The sequence below is a fragment of the Dendrobium catenatum genome, unplaced genomic scaffold, assembly GCF_001605985.2.
Source record: "Dendrobium catenatum unplaced genomic scaffold, ASM160598v2 fragScaff_scaffold_726, whole genome shotgun sequence".
In the NCBI taxonomy this organism is placed as follows: domain Eukaryota; kingdom Viridiplantae; phylum Streptophyta; class Magnoliopsida; order Asparagales; family Orchidaceae; genus Dendrobium; species Dendrobium catenatum.
Genome location: NW_021319188.1, coordinates 231,149 through 250,979, shown reverse-complemented (window position 1 = coordinate 250,979; position 19,831 = coordinate 231,149). Strand labels below are relative to the sequence as shown.

General features: G+C 33.0%; 2 protein-coding genes across 2 annotated transcripts; one reads left to right on the top strand and one right to left on the bottom strand.

The window, feature by feature from the left end:
* The first annotated feature begins 4,628 nt into the window (after nucleotides 1-4,628).
* LOC110098055 (myelin transcription factor 1-like protein) lies at nucleotides 4,629-6,727 on the top strand. The gene is made up of 2 exons (XM_020824761.2): nucleotides 4,629-4,895; nucleotides 5,249-6,727. The coding sequence occupies exon 2, from the start codon at nucleotides 5,330-5,332 to the stop codon at nucleotides 6,431-6,433; it is 1,104 nt and encodes a 367-aa protein (XP_020680420.1). The 5' UTR covers nucleotides 4,629-4,895; nucleotides 5,249-5,329; the 3' UTR covers nucleotides 6,434-6,727.
* Nucleotides 6,728-9,633: 2,906 nt separating this feature from the next.
* On the bottom strand, nucleotides 9,634-16,707 carry LOC110098042 (ergosterol biosynthetic protein 28). Its single transcript, XM_020824746.2, has 5 exons — nucleotides 16,688-16,707; nucleotides 16,519-16,561; nucleotides 15,566-15,572; nucleotides 14,413-14,619; nucleotides 9,634-10,137 (listed from the first exon to the last, which is right to left on the bottom strand). Exons 1-5 carry the CDS (start codon nucleotides 16,705-16,707, stop codon nucleotides 10,067-10,069), a joined length of 348 nt encoding a protein of 115 aa, XP_020680405.2. The 3' UTR covers nucleotides 9,634-10,066.
* Nucleotides 16,708-19,831: the final 3,124 nt, after the last annotated feature.

Here is a 19,831-nt window from a genome sequence, read left to right as displayed (position 1 = left end):
GAACATTAGGACAAATCATTTATAAATTCACAAATTTTGTAATCAAATGAAACATCCTAATGAGATGAACGTAATGAATCCAAAATCATTTAATTCAAGCATCGTTAAGACACTTAAAAGCTAAAAGAACGTATTGTGATTCTAAATTTTGACTATATTTATAGAGCATCCCTCTCAAAATAAATAACCCTCTCCCTCCAAGTGATGGAGAGTTTGGACCTTAGGCTTGACTTGAAATTCCATAGTACTTAGAGATTTCAGGAATCACAAAGCACCATATGAGTAATGCTCGATCATCATCATTCGACCATCATATTCTAACTCTATGTATTTAGATTGTCACCATCTGACCACCCAACAAATATCATCCAATCACTATTACTCGACTACGATCCTCCAACCATCATCACCTGACTATGATCCTTTGACTACCATCACCCAATTACGGTCCTTAGATCATGATTGCTTGACTACTATACTTCTTCGACCATCATCGCCCAATTACAATAAGTTCAACTACCAAATCTTTTTATATTCAGTGTATTAAATTTTTGTACAAAACTAAGATATTAAACTTCATTTACCGCCAAGAATGTCTAGCACACACAATTATTAATGTAGCAAAGTTTAAGGACTTGAAAGCTAGCATATTTATTCTGAAATAAATTTAATAAGTTTTAAATACAATATAGACAACTTTTATTCATTGTTTGGTCTTTAATGATTTTGTTAGGGAAACGGCTGTAAAGTGGCGTTAGGTGTCCCAATGGATTGCAGCTAATATTTGGCTGTTTTGTCTCAAATTAAAAATGAAAAAATAATAGAATTGATCTTTCATTATTTATGAAGGATCAAAATAGCCTCTAACTATATAAAGGTATTAATTTGATCTCCTAACTTATTAAATAGGGATCAAGTTAGTCATTTCGTGAGATTATTTAGGTCTCTATTTAAAGAATCAAGGAACGGTAAACAAAACTCATACATATTTGAGGATAATTTGACCCTTCATTATTCATATATAAAGTCTGGAAATCATTTTGATTTTTATATCAATAATAATAACAACAATAATATCAAGTCATTATCTAACTACGGGTGCATGAATTCTTTTTTCTCTATTGTGTCATATTAAAAGTCAAAGTCTGGTTTAAATATAATAAAAGTCATTTCTAATACTTTTTAACCAAAACTTTTTAGGCCTATCCAAACGTTCCTAAACATATGTCTGATCAAATATATCTACTCTCCTATTGAGCTAATTGGAAGGATTAATTATTCTGTGTGGATGTTGAACGTCGTCTGAAGACCATTCAGAATGTGTCACGTCGCCCCTTTGCTCGATATCGTGGCTCGGTACTGCTCGGTACCACTGAGGTGGCGTGACACATTCTAGTTGATCTCCGGACGACGTTTTGCTTCCAGCCCCTCATAGAATAATTTATCCATTAAAAAAGTGGCATTAACACTGCTATTGCCAGGTCCCAATCCATAGATGAGAAAAATGAAGAATTGGGTTAGGCAATCTACAATCAATCTAAAATTTGTCAAATAATTATGACATGAATTCTTTAATATATTGTAGTTTTTATTCTTATCTCAAATAAAGAAAAAGACCGATTACATTTATTCCAATTTTATAAAAGCAAAATACAAAAATGTCAAATTTTTTAATTTTTAGCAATTTTGAGATATATAAATTGACTAATTATTAATAATTTAGTATTATTATTATTATATAATTTTTGTCTTTGGTTAGGCCTATCAAACTCTATAGTTTTGGTTGGTGAGCACTGACCTGTTCCAGCTCATTTCATTTAAAAATAAAATTAAAAATATTTTGTAAATTTTTATATTTGAATATAGCATTTTATATTTCAATATTGAAATATCTAATTCCAATATATAAATATAGGATTTACAAATATATATAAGAATTTTTAAGTGTTTACATATAAATTTTTATATTATTTACATAATTTATGAATTTTTAATATTAAAGGTTGACTAGCAATTATTATATAGATATTTTCTCTCTCAATCATTTGTCTAATACTCCTAAGGTAAATTTGCAATAATAACTTCTGACTTAGTTTTTCTTTTTTAATTTTCTGTAAAACGAAAAAGAAGAACTCATCCATATGTAAAATGGCAAGCAAGGTTTACATTGTAATTTTTTTTAATTGATTATTAAATAATAAAATGGGAGAGGAATTGTTCAATGATTAGACTAAGGAATATTAAATAAAGCTAAAATTATAAATGGTTTTTTTGGGGTTGGACTTTATCAACAAGCACTTAAAATATGGTAAGAATTGTAAGATGAAGCCAACTAATTATTTAATGATAGAAACTGAAATATTTAGACTTATTATTTGTTATTTAATAAAGGCGAAATAAAAATATTTTATTTTTTACATTAAAAATAAAATAATATTTTTTACATATTTTTCTTCTACAAACAACCAAATGAGCCCTTAGATCAAATCCTTAATTAACCGTATATTTTTATATAATTTTATGAAACTTCAAAGATCCGAGCCAACTCAATTACCTTCTCCAATAATGCTTGTTATTCAATTAAAGTCCATGTGATGGTCATGCATTAAAGAACTCTATTAGTGAATTTGGTGTTATGTGACTCGAGGAACCCTATCATGGAGAAACTATATTGCCATGTAGTTATTAGATCTGAAAAAAAATTAAAAAAAAAAATAAAAAAAAAATAGTTATTAGATCTGATTAGTTGAACATATATTAGTATGAGACTTTTATCATAACTTAGACATCTTCAACTATTTCGATGAAAAGACATTCCTTTCTCAGTAATGATAGCGAATGGATTATGACTGGGTGGGATGTTGATAGCTCGGCGATAGGGATCTAGAGATGACAAGTAGATGACTGTGATGGTAGACTGTTATCATCAACATCAAACGTTTGGTAGAGTTCTAAAATTTTTCAGATCTCTAAGTTATATAAAATATAAAATTTTAGTACCTTTCATGTAAAGAATAATGATCTATTTATAATTTTTTGAGAGTAGCATTTTAATCAATTTGACCAAAATTAAGCTCTAAAGAAAGCTAATTTGTTAGCACTACTTCATTGTGAAAAAGCAAAACTTGGGCTTTAAATTCCAATGAAAGAATCTTATTCAAGCCCATTTTATACAACTAAAAATATAAATGTTTATTGGGCCGGGCTCATCATAAAAGATCCACTCTGTTCTTTTTGTCTCTGATAAAATATTTTTTTATTATATTAATATTCAATATCCAGAGAAATGGAAGGGGCATTGATGATTTTGTTTGGCTCATTATTATTACTTAGAACTGGAGGGTAAAGAATGGAAAAAATAATATTCGATCAAAAATTTATGAGAATAATTATAAAATAATAATGCCTATCAAAATTTAAATATTTATTTTATTATTATATATATATACACACACAAGAATTCACTCTTTTATATAATTGAAAAAATGACAATACATAATTAAAAATAATTATATGATTTATGTTGTAGGTATTATAGAAATAAGGTACTCACAAATAAAAAATTGAAGTCTAATAATGAAGTTGATTGTTAATAGTCAAGCGATCATGGCCTATGGCTGAAATCAAGTGATGGTGTGGTTATCAATAGTGATTATCATAAAATATAATAGAGTTCTTAAGTTTTTTAGTTCTTGGACTCCCGTCACAAAGAAAATGATATCGTATTTATAACTTTTTAAGAAGTACATTTTGATAGCTTTTTTAGAATCTAAACGCCCCATCAAACAATCCATATTGATATTTGATTATAGATTATTTATCTAGCATTTAAGTGCCTTAACCACATCAAAATTTGTGGTTGGATTCATCTTATCCAGCTCCTCAATTTTATCATAAGCACAATATTTAAACATTTAGTTAACATCCTAAAGTTTTCAATTATAATTCACACAGGGACGAAACCAAACTTAATTTTCAGGGGGACAAACCTATAAATAAAAGTGCATAGATTATATATATATATATAATTTTAGTGACTAATGATTCTTTGTACTTGAATATATAATATATTTTAAAAATATCATCAACATCTTATATAATGAAAATTATTCTTAAACAGAATTAGGTTGAATTATGGATGATTTGTTTGCAAAAAATAATCAAAATGATGTAATTGATGGATCATTCAATTTCTACAAAATGTATATTGGAGTTGCCTTGAATTTGACTCGACTCCTATTTGTTCATATCCTTGATCATTGTACACTTTGCGGATATGTCAAGAGTCTAAGGGAGCAGCACCCCTTGACAGGGTTCGACCTGCCCGGTCAGGTTGTGGGATCAACGGGCAACACCCTTGCGAGGGTTTTCGGGGGCAACGCCCCCAGAACAAATTTTGGTTGTAAGGATATTTTTGGATTCTCTTTACTATTTCTCTTTGTATTTGACAATTGCCTAAAATTCATAGTATTCTAAAACTTTTATGGGGGCAAATACCTAAAAACTCTTATAATAACACATCTACCCAATATTTATAATTTTGCTAAGGTGCAAGCTTCTATAGATTTATTCAGCCAAAATGGTCTTCTTAGATTTTCTTGACGAGTATATTAAAACTCAAATCCAAAATGGCTTTTATAGACGTAATTGACTCACAGGTGAAGCCAAAGCAAGCAATTTGCCGCTGGAGCGCAGCATACAGCACGAACGGAAACTGACGGACAGAAGAGCCTTAGAGATCAAACCATCAGAGGCCAAAACCAGCAAAAAATTCATGACTTGAAAAAGGAAGAGCAGTGAACTATACTCTTTAGTCCAGAAATCCTCTTCATTATAAAGTTTACACCCCTCTTTCTGTCGTTTCGTCCCAGTTGCCGACTTGAGAAAAGCTCCAGGTACGTAAACACTTCTTTCCTCCTCTTAGATCTCTTAAAGTTGGAGGGTTTTGGAAGAAAGATGCTCCCTTTACTTCGATTTCAGTTTGGCTGGCTGCTGGTTCTGTTTGAGATCTGATTGATGAGTTTGTTTCAGAAAGAGAAAAATAGGATTTTTATGCTGGTTACGAGAATTTAGGGTTTGCGTTTTGTGGATTCCTTTTGATTAGTGCTAAAAATAGCAGTTGGGTAGCCTTTTTGAGTTGCTTATTTTGGAGTGGTTCAGTGAAGTATTCATGTTTTGTGTTTTGCTTTGTTGCAATGGCTGTGCTCTTAATTTTCGGGCCTGGTTTCTATTTCTTTTTTTGAAGCAGATGAGTGCTGCATTTTGTTGAAAGGGAAGGTTTTGTTACTTCTGTGCTGGATTAATGTTCTTCTATTGAAGAGGATCTTTCATGATGAGGCAGTCTGGCAGTAGAAACCAGAGGTCCAAAGGGGGATTCAGATTGAAGCTTGTTTTGCAGATTTGCCTTTTGCTGGCTATCTGCACCTGGTTGCTTTACCAGGTTAAGCACTCCCATGACAAGAAGAAAGCCTTTGAGGATAAGATCTCAAAGATTACCACAACAATGAACTCTAAACAATCTGATCTCTTTGATTTCGGCAGGAAGGGTCTCCCAATTGTCAAACAAAGTGATTTGATTAGTGGTACTCGAGCCAAGGACGATGAAAATGAAGAAGAGCAAGAAGAAGGGGAGCAAGATCAAGACATGAAACTGGAAGAAGCTAAGGATGATGAAGTTAAAAGAGACGGCGGCAATATGATCGACGAACTGGATCAGGATAGAGGTGATGAGGGAGAAAATGAGCAAGAAGAGGAGTTCTTTAGTGAAGAAGAGAAAGATGGTCAAGCGGAAGAAGATGGATTGTTTGATAACAAGGAGGTTGAGGACAGTGCTCAGGAGGCAAGAGAAGAGAATTATAAGAGAGATGATGCTTCTAGCGCCGTCGCTCATGATTCCGCAATGGAGATTGAAGATTCAAAAGAAAATGATTTGGGGATCGCAGTTGATGGATCGGCTGATGATACTGTGAACATAGCCAATGAAACTTTGGGTTATGTGGATCCTATTGACAATGCTTCTAATGCTTCTTTTGGTGAAAATATGACTGATGCCAATGCTGATCCGTCTATAAATGGGAGTCATTCAACTCAAGTTAGCAACCACAATGAGCTGAAACTCACCAACTTAACAACAACAAGGCTACTTGAGAAGAATAATGTTTCAGATAATAATTCGCCGGCAATCCAAAATGGTTCAAAATTCAATCATTCTGTGCCTAACTCACAGATTTCTCATCTTGGAAGGTCTGGCCTGATCCCATTTGAAGATCAAAATAACAAGTTTGATGCGAGTGAAGGTCATGAATCAGAAGATCGTCGTCTGAGTTCCATTGTGAAGAAGAACGCAAATGGAGCCACAAGCAGCTCAGACCTACTAACCGTTCCAGTCATTCAAAATGAAGTAAATGATTCTGATGATAAAGCTGCAGAATAATGGAATTTTTCTTCCGGCAAAGGTAGTATGTTCTGCAACTAATGCAGCTATACTTTCCTGCATGCAATGCTTCATTAGGAGAAAAGTGAGCCGTTTGCATATTGTTTCTAACCATAATGAATGATGTTTGATGGGTTGGCCAAAGCCTAAGCTAAAGAAAATGTTTTGATTTATGATAGAGTTGAGTTAATGAGATCTTTTAGTAAAATCAAATGTGGTTTGAAGCATGAATTTATATTAGATGTGGATCACAACAAGTTCTTTTTTATGAACAGTTCTATTGTTTTGCTTTTCTATGCTAAGGAAAGACAAGTTGTATGAGTTGCTTTTATTCAATTTGGTTTAAGCTTCATTTTTAACTGTAAATCAACCAGTTTTGTTTTAGGAAATCAATCTGATTTGAGTAAATTAAATCAATTTCTAAAAAATGCGCATTGATTTCTGCAAATAATATGGGATTTAAAACATAAGTCTGAACATATTTTCTTTGAGATTTCCAAATGGTCATACAAGTGCAAAGCAACTTAACCATTCTCATGAATTTTTTTTTAAATTTTTTGTTGCTGCAAATGTTCATTTCATTGGAGAACTTTAACCTTTAAATCAAACTTTGATGAAATCTGATTTGTTTGTTATAAAATGGAAAACAAAGCAAGAAAATTTCTGCCATTACTGTAGATGGACTGCTTCCTCAAACATCTGCAAGCAGGCAAAAATGCTGTTTTAATGCTTCTTCTGCTCCAAGAGACCATCAAATCCTGAAAGAATAACAAAACTAAGATTAAAATGAAATAAAAATAAAGATCATCGTGCTATATCTGAGTAATTCCACTGATAATTTCCACATTCAATCAATTGTTTGTATTCAATTAGTGGAATATTTCAGAAACTTCAGACCATAGCTATACTAAAGCTTAAGAAAGGAGGAAAATGTCAGCATGATTGACTTAGTCCATCAAACATAAAACAAAAGCCAGTCAAAAAGCCAAGCAACTGCTCCAAACATGTTGTATTAAAGTGATAATTTTTGCCTTTCATATGTCATCATCTCATGGTGAAAAGGTTGGAGTAGCGCAAGTGGAAGGTAAGATCAGAGAGAGTCGTCTTAGATGGTTTGATCACATAAAATGGTGGTCTTTCGATGATCCAGTTAGGAAAATAGAGGTATTAGATTTGACTTATATTCAGAAAGGTAGAGGTAGACCTAAAAAGACTTGGTTAGAAAATATTAGAAATGATCCTTCTTTATTAGATTTAAACGATAATTTGATTTTTAATAGGACACGATGGAGAAAAATGATTCATGTAAAAGATCCTACGTAGTGAGATAAAAGCTTGATATTATTATTATTGTTGTATATGTCATCATCTCATTGGGCTTCAGCTCAGAGATTTTTATAATCCAAATGGTGTGCAATGCAGTACTATAACTAGTAACTTAAAATAATTGAAAATTTGAACTGCAAATCCATCGACCAAAGCAGAATAAGCCAAATAGATATACTTTCAAAGCAAAGAATCTTTTTGGTAGTACAATGTCTTATGTTTGATTAGGTTAAATGCAACGGCATGCCTAATACTTTATATGAATAGAAATCCTTTTGTTGGCCAACTTATTCACCAAGAAAAATTCCAATCCAAAAAGAAAGTGTAATGCAGGTCATTTCAGTCCCCTAGTACGTTGACCAACATATTGTGATAAATTATTAGTATTATTATTTTGATAAATAAATTAGCCAAGTTTGAACTAGCTGTCTTATGAAAATAGATGGCTTTTGAATAACTATTGGTTCTCCAGATGATTATGGCTTCTGAACTAATCTGATCGGGCTCCTCTAACCCTAGCATAATATTTTTCTCGAATAAATGGGGCTAACTCTAACCTATACAATTTTTCTTAAATTTTTATAGTAAATTTCTCTCAAATTTATGAGATCAGCACAATTTCTCTCATATTTTCATAGTGAATTTTTTGATGTGGTGTGATTATTTTCTTATTTTTGGATTTTTCCGCCTTAAATCGTTGTGTTCATTTCTACTATTTTCTTTTCTTGTTTGTTTCACCATGTGGTTTTACCTCCCAACATGCTTATATAAGCTCCTCACAATGATAAAAAGAGCAAAATATTTTTTTTAATGTCATAATTTTTTTCTTAAATAATGGATGCTAAATAATAAATTATAAAGCTAAAAAATTTGATCTTAAATAAACACTTTTTTTCTAAACTCATAATATCATAAATTTTATAATTTGTTGGCATCATTAAAGAATTCCAATCCTCAAAAAACAAAAAAAGAGGCATTTAAATACATGGTACTAAATTATATCATTAAGAATTTAACTTTATTATTTATACAGATAACCTTCAAAATTTTTCTCTCCATTTGAATCCGTCATTTCATTTAGGAAGTAGAGAGTCCCATCATTTCACTTCTTTTTTTTTTTTGGTCTGTTCATCATTTGTTGAGATTCAGATCGCAATTTCATCTCTTTATTGAGAGTTTGTTGAAATTCAACTATTTACATAAAAGATGTGCTATTTTTACTTAAATAATAAATTTAGATATTTAATTTATATTGTCACATATAAATCCGCTAAAAAAAATATTGAAACTGTGCAGCATCCGAAAAGGTTATGAACCTTACAATGGTCGGCTAACAAACCGACACACAAAACAAAGCCATCAAAAATGGCGACGCCAACTAATTTAATTAATAAAAATTTAAAAGATATTATTAAAATTCTAAATTCAAATTTTATTTACATAAAATCTATGCTTGACATCATTATTTTTATAAAAAAGGCTAATATTTATTTAAATGAGTAGTGTTAGCTAATTTAATTGCTAAAAATTCTTATAAGATATTGAGAATGAATCCAGCCTATTTCAAATTTTTTCATAAACTTGTCAAAAATAATTTTATGATTTATTTTGGATGGCTGCATCATTTTGTTTTGTAAAGGTGGTTGTGAAACTTTTATGTAAAAAATATTTTTTTTGAAAGTTGTTGTGACATTATAAATATATGTTTTTTTTTTTAAATCAAATAATCACATTCTTAAAGTTATCATACATCAACAGCTCTAATAATAAAAAGCAACTACCCGTCACATAAATTTCTATAAAATTCTAAAAAATCACAAATATATATACATATACAAATAGAATTATAGTTGCTGATTTAAAAAATAAAACAATAATAAAATTATCTTGATATAGCTTTATAATAACTAAAACAATTGACATCACAATTTATCGGAAAGTTACTGAAATAAAACTGGAAATACAGGTCTTTTCTATATATAAAAAAAAAAGCATCTAAGAAAACCCACCACCTAATGGAAAGAATTTTCATTCAAATAGCCTTTATCAGAACGCTACAGGTTTTACCAAAAGAGAATGAGACTTAACCTTCGTTTGAGACGACTTTCTTGTTGCTTCTTAAAACAGCTTTTTAATACAAAAATTTAAATTTTTGTACTCGAAACCTGCTTTAAGAAGCAGTAAAAAAGCCGTCCCAAACGAAGCCTTAACATGATCAGAGAACATTATTACTGATGTCTAAGCAGTGATGAAATACTGAAGAGAATCACTACCTGAAAAGGCCACTCAGCAGGCTTTCTGTACAAATCACTTCCGTTTTGAAGTCTGTGGCTGTTGATGAGCGTTCCATTGAAGTAGCATCCATATTATTGATGTACCTAAAATAATAACCAAAATTACAATATGACCATATACTGAAGATGATTGTGCAGTATGATTTGATGTTTGAAATCAAATATTCAGAATCATAGAAGAGTTGGTAGTCTCCATAAATTATATATACATAACATTTGGCTATTATGGGATGCTCATCAAATAACAAGATCTTTTATCATTTTATCGCCATGAGATTCATGACCACATCTTTTAGTTTCAAACATGAATTAGCCCTCAAATCTGATCTTTTTAATTATGAAACATCTTCTAATTAACTCCTTCCTTAATTCCTCTTCTCACATATACAATTGATAGGTTTAACGGGTCCCACAAGGGGGGTTGAATTTCCCTCGCCCGTATCATATTCTTTGACATTTTAACTCTTCTCTGGAGATCATTGAACATCATCTTGAAGCCACTAAACCTGTTCTTAAAAATCAACATTTACAAGATGTTGACCACAACATCGCAAGTGCGTTTGAAGAGATGGTAGAAGAATTGAAAGTGAAAACAATTGAAGTAGCACAACCAACGCACAAGATTGATCAAACAGATGTGTGGCATACAGACGACTGCCGCATTCATGGTTAAAGAGAGAGGAACTCCATTTCTTACTCTCTTATACCACTTGTATCATACTATCATATGCTCCCAAGAAGCTTAACCAACAGCTTCGGTCTTTCTCCAACGCTCAAGATAATTCCCCCATCCAGATCGTCGCAAGATTCAAACCCCATCTTTGTTTAAATCGCACGTACAATATGTCATAATATCAGCCATTCCTTATTTCCATCATAGGTTCCGCAAGAAACTCTTATTAACATCGTAATCCACATCTCCACCAATCCCTGTGCCATCTCTTCCTATGTAGTTGATGGATCATTATCGTTCCCACTTGTTTCTCTAGCCACCCTCTCTCAGAGCAGTTGGCTCTCCATTTGTTCACCACATCTTCCAAAAACCGACAACCTGCAATTCCATCAATTTCACCACTGATACCTGCCAAGCTCAGTGGCCATCCATTGTTTCTTGATCCAAGTAGCCACTTAGCCTCAACAATAGCACAATTTTGCTAAACCCCATCATTTGGTAAAAATCTTCTATTGTTGCGGATTATGTGAAGATTTTACTAGTTGTTGAAAATCATGACAATTTGTTGTCCCAGATCCACTGCATGATCTATCTACTTTGACTAGTTCTTTATTGAATTGTGAAATAAACAAAAAAGGCATCTCATTTCAATGGGGATAGTTTGCACGAAGGGTTTGCCAAGGTTAATCAGTTATAATGTGCATAATTTTACAATTGTCGCAGTATATCTAGATGGTCTAGCATTATGTTAATACTAGTCGATGTCTTTGAACAAACAGTTGAATTCTTTCAAGCAAAACATTCTTCAACATTTTGGCCAGCCTAAGAGAGTTCAATGATTAAAATAGACATCTTATTTCGACAGGGATAGCCCATATAAAGGGCATACCAAGGTTGATAAGTTCTAATGTGCAGTATGTCACAATTGTTGTAGTATATATGGATGGTTCAACATTGTGTTGAGACCATGGGATTTCTTTGAATAAACTGTCGAAATCTTTTAAGCAAAATATTCTTCGACATTTTGGCTTTTCTCTGGAGATCATTGAACATCATCTTGAAGTCGTTGAACCTATTCTTAAAAATTAAACCTTTACAATATGTTGACCACAGCATCACAAGTATGTTTGAAGAGATGGTAGAAGAATTGGAAGTGCAAACGATTGAAATTACATAACCAACACACAAGATAGTTCGAACAGACGTGCGACATATGGACGACTGTCACATTCATGATTAAAGAGAGAGGAACTCCAAGATTTCCTCAAATGCCTAGTAGCCAACATTTTCTCTGGTGATGTCAATGTTTTAGTGCCTAAATTTGAACCTCTTCAAAGGTGGTGGTTAAATGGATAGCCGATGCCTCCAATCCATTGGGTCGGTTAAGAAGTTTAATCTTGGGAACAAGGTAGTTGTGAGAGGGAGAGTAATGATGTGAATTCACTTATATTAATTTAGTAGTAATAATGGATTAATTAACTTAAGATAGCTCTTGTAAGCTTATTAATACCCCCTAACTGGGGAGTATAAGGGCATGATGATATTAATAAGTTTTCCCTTGTATCTCCTTCTTTTAAGACGGTTGAGCAGCTCAAGATGATCAATTAGGTTCTAGGATCCCTGAGGCAAGTTATTTGCCATTTTGAGTTTTAGTATTCCTTTAGTTATTTTATTTCTTAATTTATTGTTTCATAATTATTTTTATTGTAAACATTTCTGCGATAATGGTGCATGTCAGAATGATGTTTGTTCTATGATATTTGATAATCTAGGTGGGTTTGATTTACTAATGCAAACAATTTCGATTTAGCTATTGTCAAATTCACTTGATAGAGATGGCTTCCATTTTATCTTTTTTAGCCCAAGCTATATTTTCAACGCCAAGGATTCCTGTGTTCTGTCCAGGCATGCAATTTTGGGAACTATAGCTTGAAGTCAGTTCTGTCCAGTCGTTGGTGGGTCCTTCCTGCTATAGCTAGGTTTGGTGTGTCCTCCGTCACGAGTTGTTAACATGGATTTGTCATTGATTTGGAGACTATTACTTACGTTTCACGTGTTTTCCTTGTTGCCTTGTTCTACCACATGGTGATTCACATTCTTTAACCATGTTTGGTTGCCTCTTGCTTGGTTTCCTTCTACACACTGTACCTGAGCTTGTACATAGTGTGTGGATGCTTTTAAACAGTATGTATAATCCTATACACAGTGTGTACTTTCATTTACATGCATTACACACTATGCACATAATATTTGTACAATGTTGACAATGTGTATAAGTTTTGAATTTTTTTTATTAATAATAATTAGAATAAGTCGTTCTGTATTTTTGGATATTGATAGCATAATAGTAAACATTTGGCTATTTGCTAGAATCACCAAGAATTGGTTTTTTTGGCTAAACCTGGACATTTGGCTATCTGCTAGAAACAGACATCTAAAATTGGAAATTTTATGTTTTAGTTGAAATTGAAAATTGTTGAATTCAGAACTTTTAGTATTAGGTAACATGTCGGCGATTCTGAGAAACTATAAAATGTGGGTCATTTTGGGACTATAAATAGAACCTCTAAGGCATGGAGAATCAATCAACTCATTAATAAAATTCATTTTTTCTCTAAGAAATATGTGTGCTAGTCAGATGCAATTTTTTCGAGCAAGATGCAAGGCTTGGTGATAAATTCTAAGAGAAAATTCTCCTTTATATTGGAGTCAGGCCTGATCATTGATCATCGATCATCTATTGGGAGACTTCTATCATTGAAAATTTTCATCTGCAAACACAGTGATTAGTTTTGATGCATAATAGAGATGTGATCAAATCTACTACAATTTGGTTCTCCTTTTTATAATGTGAATCTTCACCATTGTGTTGGTTAATTTTATTCTTAAATTTCTTACTGAATTTTATATTTTAAACCATCTATGAATTATCATTTACATCTAGTTTGTGTTCTTCGATTTACATCGAAAGAGGCTAAAATTGTTCTTGATTAGGAATTGGTGAATACCAATTTGATCTTTTGTGTGTGTTTTTTACATATCCTAGATTTTCGTAAGTAAAACGTTAGACTCGAAGACATCTTCCATCACATTCTTCTTAAAGAGGCTCTCCTTCGAGCTTCCTTCAAATCTCTTTAAAGGGAGTGCAAAGAATGCTACTCAAAATTATGTTTTGTACCCCATAAGCATGTCACATACTATGATAGTATAAAATAAGATTACATAAGCCAACCCCATAAACGAGTATTTGAAAGCAAACCATTGAACCTTATTTAGTATTCACAATCTTCTCTGACACTTGGATGCTTAAAATTGCTAAGTCTAAGTATGCTGCATGATTCTCAGGTAAAGATCACAAGTTTGAGTCTACCCTATAATTCTTTTATCTAATTATTCATTAGTTTTTTCAATGGAATTTGATCTGCAAAATCTATAATTGACTTTATGCCCTAGTTTCACTTAATTAAATATTTAGGTTGGATTTCTATCATTTAATAAAAAAGATAAAAGTAACAAGTCATAAATGGTCTGATATGTAAAACAAACCAGACAACCGTAAATTCATTCATGTATTTTACACAAGATCAACAGAAACAAAACATGTACCATTCTAGCCAAACTGCAGAAGAAAAATCCATCATAGAAGGGAAAATATGAGAAGAAAAGGTACCGTCCATCAATCTTACCAGCAAAAATGCCTACAGTTGTTAAGTTGGGTAGAGCCATTGTATGGTATATCCAATATTCAGTTAGGAAATGACCAAGAGCATAGACGAATGAGAGAAATGTTGCAAGGTAAAGAGGCTTGTTTTCAAGGTTGAGAGCGCAGAGTAAACACAGTGTACAAGTTAATAACGTCCAAACACCAAAAGTCCTCCCATGAATATCAGTCACTGCATGTAAAACCAAACATTTTATTGATTGAAAAAAAAAAAAATCAAAATGCATAAAATTAATGAAGTTGTGTCTGGTCTAAGGAAAATGTTTCCAGTAAAATTAATTACAAATATGATAGTCTGAATAATTGATATCTTTTACTACAATGTTTCTAGAAATAGTAAAATTTAACAAACAAATTTACCTTTTCAACAGACTGTAGAAGTATGCAATAAAAACTCTGTTGATCAAGCTACGAACTATGCAACTCATTTAATTGTACAAATTATGAAAATGCTAGTATTTTTCAATTTGTTCCCTACAGAAGTTCACAAGAGGTTGAACACTGAATCAATGGTACTTATTATTTTTGCTAGACCTGTATTTGGACTAAATGAAAGGACCAAGTGAATTGCGAGATAAGAATTTTGAACCTCTCTCTTTATCTGCTGAAGCATCCTAGCTTCTCTTATTTATTTATTTATATTTATTTTTAAATTAATGACATACATTTGAGAGCCTAAGGGAGATATGCTAATTCCATGTAATGTTCATAATCATAATAATTCTTCTACCTTCATACAAGGACTCTTTTCTTAGCTCATATATGATGAACCTTTCTCCAAAAAATGAATATGCATATATAACTATAGTTTCTGAGAAAAATCTCTAGATTTATATGCCGCCTTCCTTGTAGTTAAAGAAGCTATATAGTAGAGAGGATTTGCAAAGGCCAAAAAAAATTGACGATTGAAAATTTTATTTAAATCCTTCTTTTTGAAATAAATCCATACAAATATTATTGTTAATAAGGTTCCAATTTCTCCAAAAATTCCTACTTCTTGATTGCTTTCGCAGCATTATACCAGCATATTTGAGCTAGAAAATGCCGCAGCGAGGCTATAACTCACACATGCATTCCTAAGCATCTTGTCAAAGCTTCAGAATTATCTATATAGTTACCTCCTTTCTAGAAAGCAAAGTTTGAAAAGCAGTAACTAAATCCAAAAATCCCCAAAACTCACTCTTTTTGTCCCAGTCAAACAAACTTAATATAGACAAAGAAATAACCATAGCCTATTATATCTGTTTAATTCCAAGTTTATAAAACTATATGTGAATTTAAGTATTGGGTAGTACAAAAGTCATGGAAAACCAACTTGTGGTAATGTTAAGAAGAATATGGAAATAATAAAATTAGAGTGATGGCAGGAATAACATATCTTAAAGATGAGATGGTGAAAATTTGGCAAAGAAGATTTGAAAATGTATTAAAAAGATAGAAAATGCATAACTAATTTTGATAGAAATTATAAAAAAATAATTACACAACATAGATTTAACATCTACTGTAACGCTCAACATTAACAAACAAAGAATTAGGATTCATAAAGCCGACCAAAACTAATTTGGATAATGCTCATTATGATGATAATATCGAAAAATCACCCAGATTATCTTGAGCCATGCAATCAAAAGATGTTTCTTTTTTAACCTCTTCTCCAGCATAAAAAATTCCTGGAAATAAAAAGAATACTTGCACCTCCACAAACACTTCCTATTCAAACAAAATGAGTATCTCCAAAATGTCTATAATGCAGCGATAAAACTGTTTGATTGCAATTATTTGAATGTGGGGGAGGCTGGGAGAGACACTTACATCCTAAGATCTCTTAGAATAAATCTTCGTATAGCTATGTATAACATGAAAGTTTTGCTCATGAATATTCTCATAAGTATGAATGGAATTGAAGCTTCATCCCCAAGTTTGCTAAGGGCTCATTTTGTTGCTAGAAACTAGAAATCATATTTAAAAAACAAAAGTTCGATAAGTTCAACATTTAGTTTGATATAGTTAAACATTAACAATGATTTGATACTCTATGTGTTAACAGACAAGAAAACAGGGCATGTACCAGCTCAGGCGGAACGAAAGCCGCCGACATTTCTGTTACAAACCTGTAAAGAAAAACTATAAATACCAGTATAAAGCAGACATTAAATAATAAGAAGATTTCTCATTTTCACTCCTTGTTATCTCATCTTCTGAGATTAGCGCTTTCTTGAACCTGCTGAAAGCTTAACCGCATATCAGCTTCTTTCATGGTATCAGAGACGGAGCTAACAGAGACGAAGAATTTTTTTTTTATTCTTAATCGGCTTATCAGAACACGATGGCAGCATCTTCTATTCAATCTCAAACGATAGCTTCTAAATCTTCAGTTGCTACCATAACCATCCCACCTCAACTAAAATTCTTGATGAGCAACATCAAGAATCTGGTTCCAAATTCGCTAACCCCCGATAACTACTCAATCTGGAAATGCCAGATTAAAAAAGTCTTCACAGCAAATGGATTTCGGGGATTCATTGACGGAACATGTATCTGTCCACCTCAATCGTCTGTATTGGATGCATCTTCGACCACAGATGATTCAATCTCGTACAATGATTGGACTCTTATTGATCAAAATCTCGCAGCTGCCTTATATTCGGTAATTTCTCCATCCATCCTACCATATGTTCTCACTCTTGAACACTATCAGGAGATATGGACCACTCTAGCTCACCGTCTTCAAGCAACCTGTCGATCAAGAATCATTCAACTGAAAAACGAGTTGCATCATCTGTCCAAAGGAAACAAAACAATGATTCAATATCTACTTGAGGTGAAATCAAGAGTAGATGCAATAGCAGCAACCGGACACGCGATCGACGCTGAAGATGTGATTCTTTATACGTTAAATGGACTTCCCTCATCGTATCAGTCGTTTAAAACGGCGATACGAACAAATCTGCAACCGATCAGTCTAGATGATCTATACAGTCTATTGTGTAGTGAAGAACAGATTCAGACAAATGAGACAACAAGAGATCTTCAATCTCTAAACTTAGCAGACAATGAAACTGCTCTAGCTGCTCCTCGTGGTCGAGGACGAAACAATAATTCAAGAGGATACAGAGGTCGTCGATCTGGAAGAGGAGATCGAGATGAAAGAAACCTGTATAGAAATACAATTTGTCAAATATGTACTAAAACTGGTCATTCAGCAGTCCGCTGCTCGTACAGAAATGATCTAGCCTACAATGATACAGGACACAACACTGCCCTGATCAGTTCATCCAGTCCGAATTCTCAATGACAGTGGAGCATCGACACATCTTACGTCGGATGCATCGCAACTAGGTGCAATTAAACAGTATACTGGTAATTCTCAAGTGATGGTTGGAAATGGACAACAACTTCCCATTCACAATACTGGACGTGGCATTCTACCCACACCCACAGGTAATCTCTACCTACACAAACTTCATCACGTACTGAACCTTTCCTTGAATCTTCTATCTGTGCATCAACTTACAACTGATAACAATTGCATCATATCATTTTCAACCGATGGATATCAAATAAAGGATTCGAAGACTCAACGTCTTCTACTCAACGGACCCTGCCATAACGGTCTGTACAAAGTGCAAGCTACCCCCCTCAATTGGCTCTTATTTCAGCCGAAACTGTTCCAGATCTCTGGCATTCTTGCCTTGGGCATCCAAATACATCTATCCTACGCTTATTAGCTTACAGTCATCCTCACATTTGTACTACTATATCGAAAACATGTAACAGTTGCTGTCTTGCCAAAAGCAGACAACTACCATTTCAAAAATCTGTTACTCTTACCACACAACCGTTTCAATTAGTGCATTCCGATGTAAGGGGGCCATCTCCTTCCACCTCTGTACAAGGTCACAAATACTATGTGTCATTCATAGACGATTACACTAGATACTGTTGGGTTTTTCCGTTAATTCAAAAAGCTGATGTTGCTATTACCTTTATAAATTTTCATCAAAACATTCAATGTCAGTTTAACAGGAGGATTCAAATAATTAGAACGGATGGTGGTGGTGAGTATCTAAATCATGCATTCAAACTCTACTGCATAAAACATGGCATAAATCATCAATTTACATGTCCATATATCCCTTCTCAGAATGGTGTTGCTGAGAGGAAAAATCGTCACATTGTTGAAACACTAAGGACCTTATTAATTCATTCCAACTCTCCTCAGTCTCTCTGGGTTGAAGCATTGCATACATCAGTTCATTTAATAAACCGATTACCCACGTCTACATTGCAAAACAAGACTCCATTTGAAAAATTATATAACAAACAGCCCACATATACACATTTAAAAATCTTTGAATGCCTATGCTACCCGTGGTTGAGACCATACACCAAATCAAAACTCTCTCCATTATCTAAAAAATGTGTATTCATTGGCTATGCTCAAGTACAAAAAGGATATGGATGCTTGGACTTCACTACAAACCGGGTCTATGTATCTAGACACGTTTTGTTCAATGAAAATTTTTTTCCATTTCAAGACATTTTATCAAACATCACACAATCTACAGCTCAAACAAGTGACAGTCACATTCCTCCTCTTCTACTCATTCCCACGTCAAGCTACCAACATATACAAACTAGAACAACAACTCCCACATCACCTTCACCAGCCACTACATTTCCTAATATGCAGCAATTCAACAATTCATCAAACTCCCGTTCCAGTTTTCATTCACCAACAACACCTGTATTACCAGTAAAAGTTCAGCACCATCCTATGAAAACTCGACTTCAAACAGGTCACATTCGACCAAAACAAATCTTTGATCTCACACATCAACTCAGTGATGATGACCCGGTCACGTATTCTCAAGTTGTCAAGTATACACATTGGAGAGAAGCTATGTCACAAGAGTTTCAAGCTCTTCAATCACAAGGTACATGGAAATTAGTACCTCCAACAATAGATCAAAATCCAATTGGCTGCAAATGGACATTCAAGTCCAAATACAACTCAGAAGGTACTCTAGCTCGTCACAAAGCAAGATTGGTGGCATTAGGCTGTCATCAACAGCATGGATGGGATTACAAAGAGACGTTTAGTCCAGTTGCAAGGAACCCACGGTACGCATATTACTCGTTATAGCTTTACATCACAATTGGTTCATACACCAACTAGATGTATCAAATGCATTTTTACATGGCCAATTATCTGAGAATATATATATATATATATATATATATATAAACCCACGGTACGCATATTACTCGTTATAGCTTTACATCACAATTGGTTCATACACCAACTAGATGTATCAAATGCATTTTTACATGGCCAATTATCTGAGAATATATATATATATATATATATATATATATGA

Coding starts and splice junctions, on each gene's coding strand:
- LOC110098055 (XM_020824761.2), top strand. CDS start 5,330: ATGATGAGGCAGTCTGGCAGTAGAAACCAGAGGTCCAAAGGGGGATTC.
- LOC110098042 (XM_020824746.2), bottom strand. CDS start 16,707: ATGAAAGAAGCTGATATGCG. Junction 16,562..16,687: donor ATGAAAGAAGCTGATATGCG/GTTAAGCTTTCA, acceptor TTTTCTTTACAG/GTTTGTAACAGAAATGTCGG. Junction 10,138..14,412: donor AACTGTAGGCATTTTTGCTG/GTAAGATTGATG, acceptor TTATTATTTTAG/GTACATCAATAATATGGATG.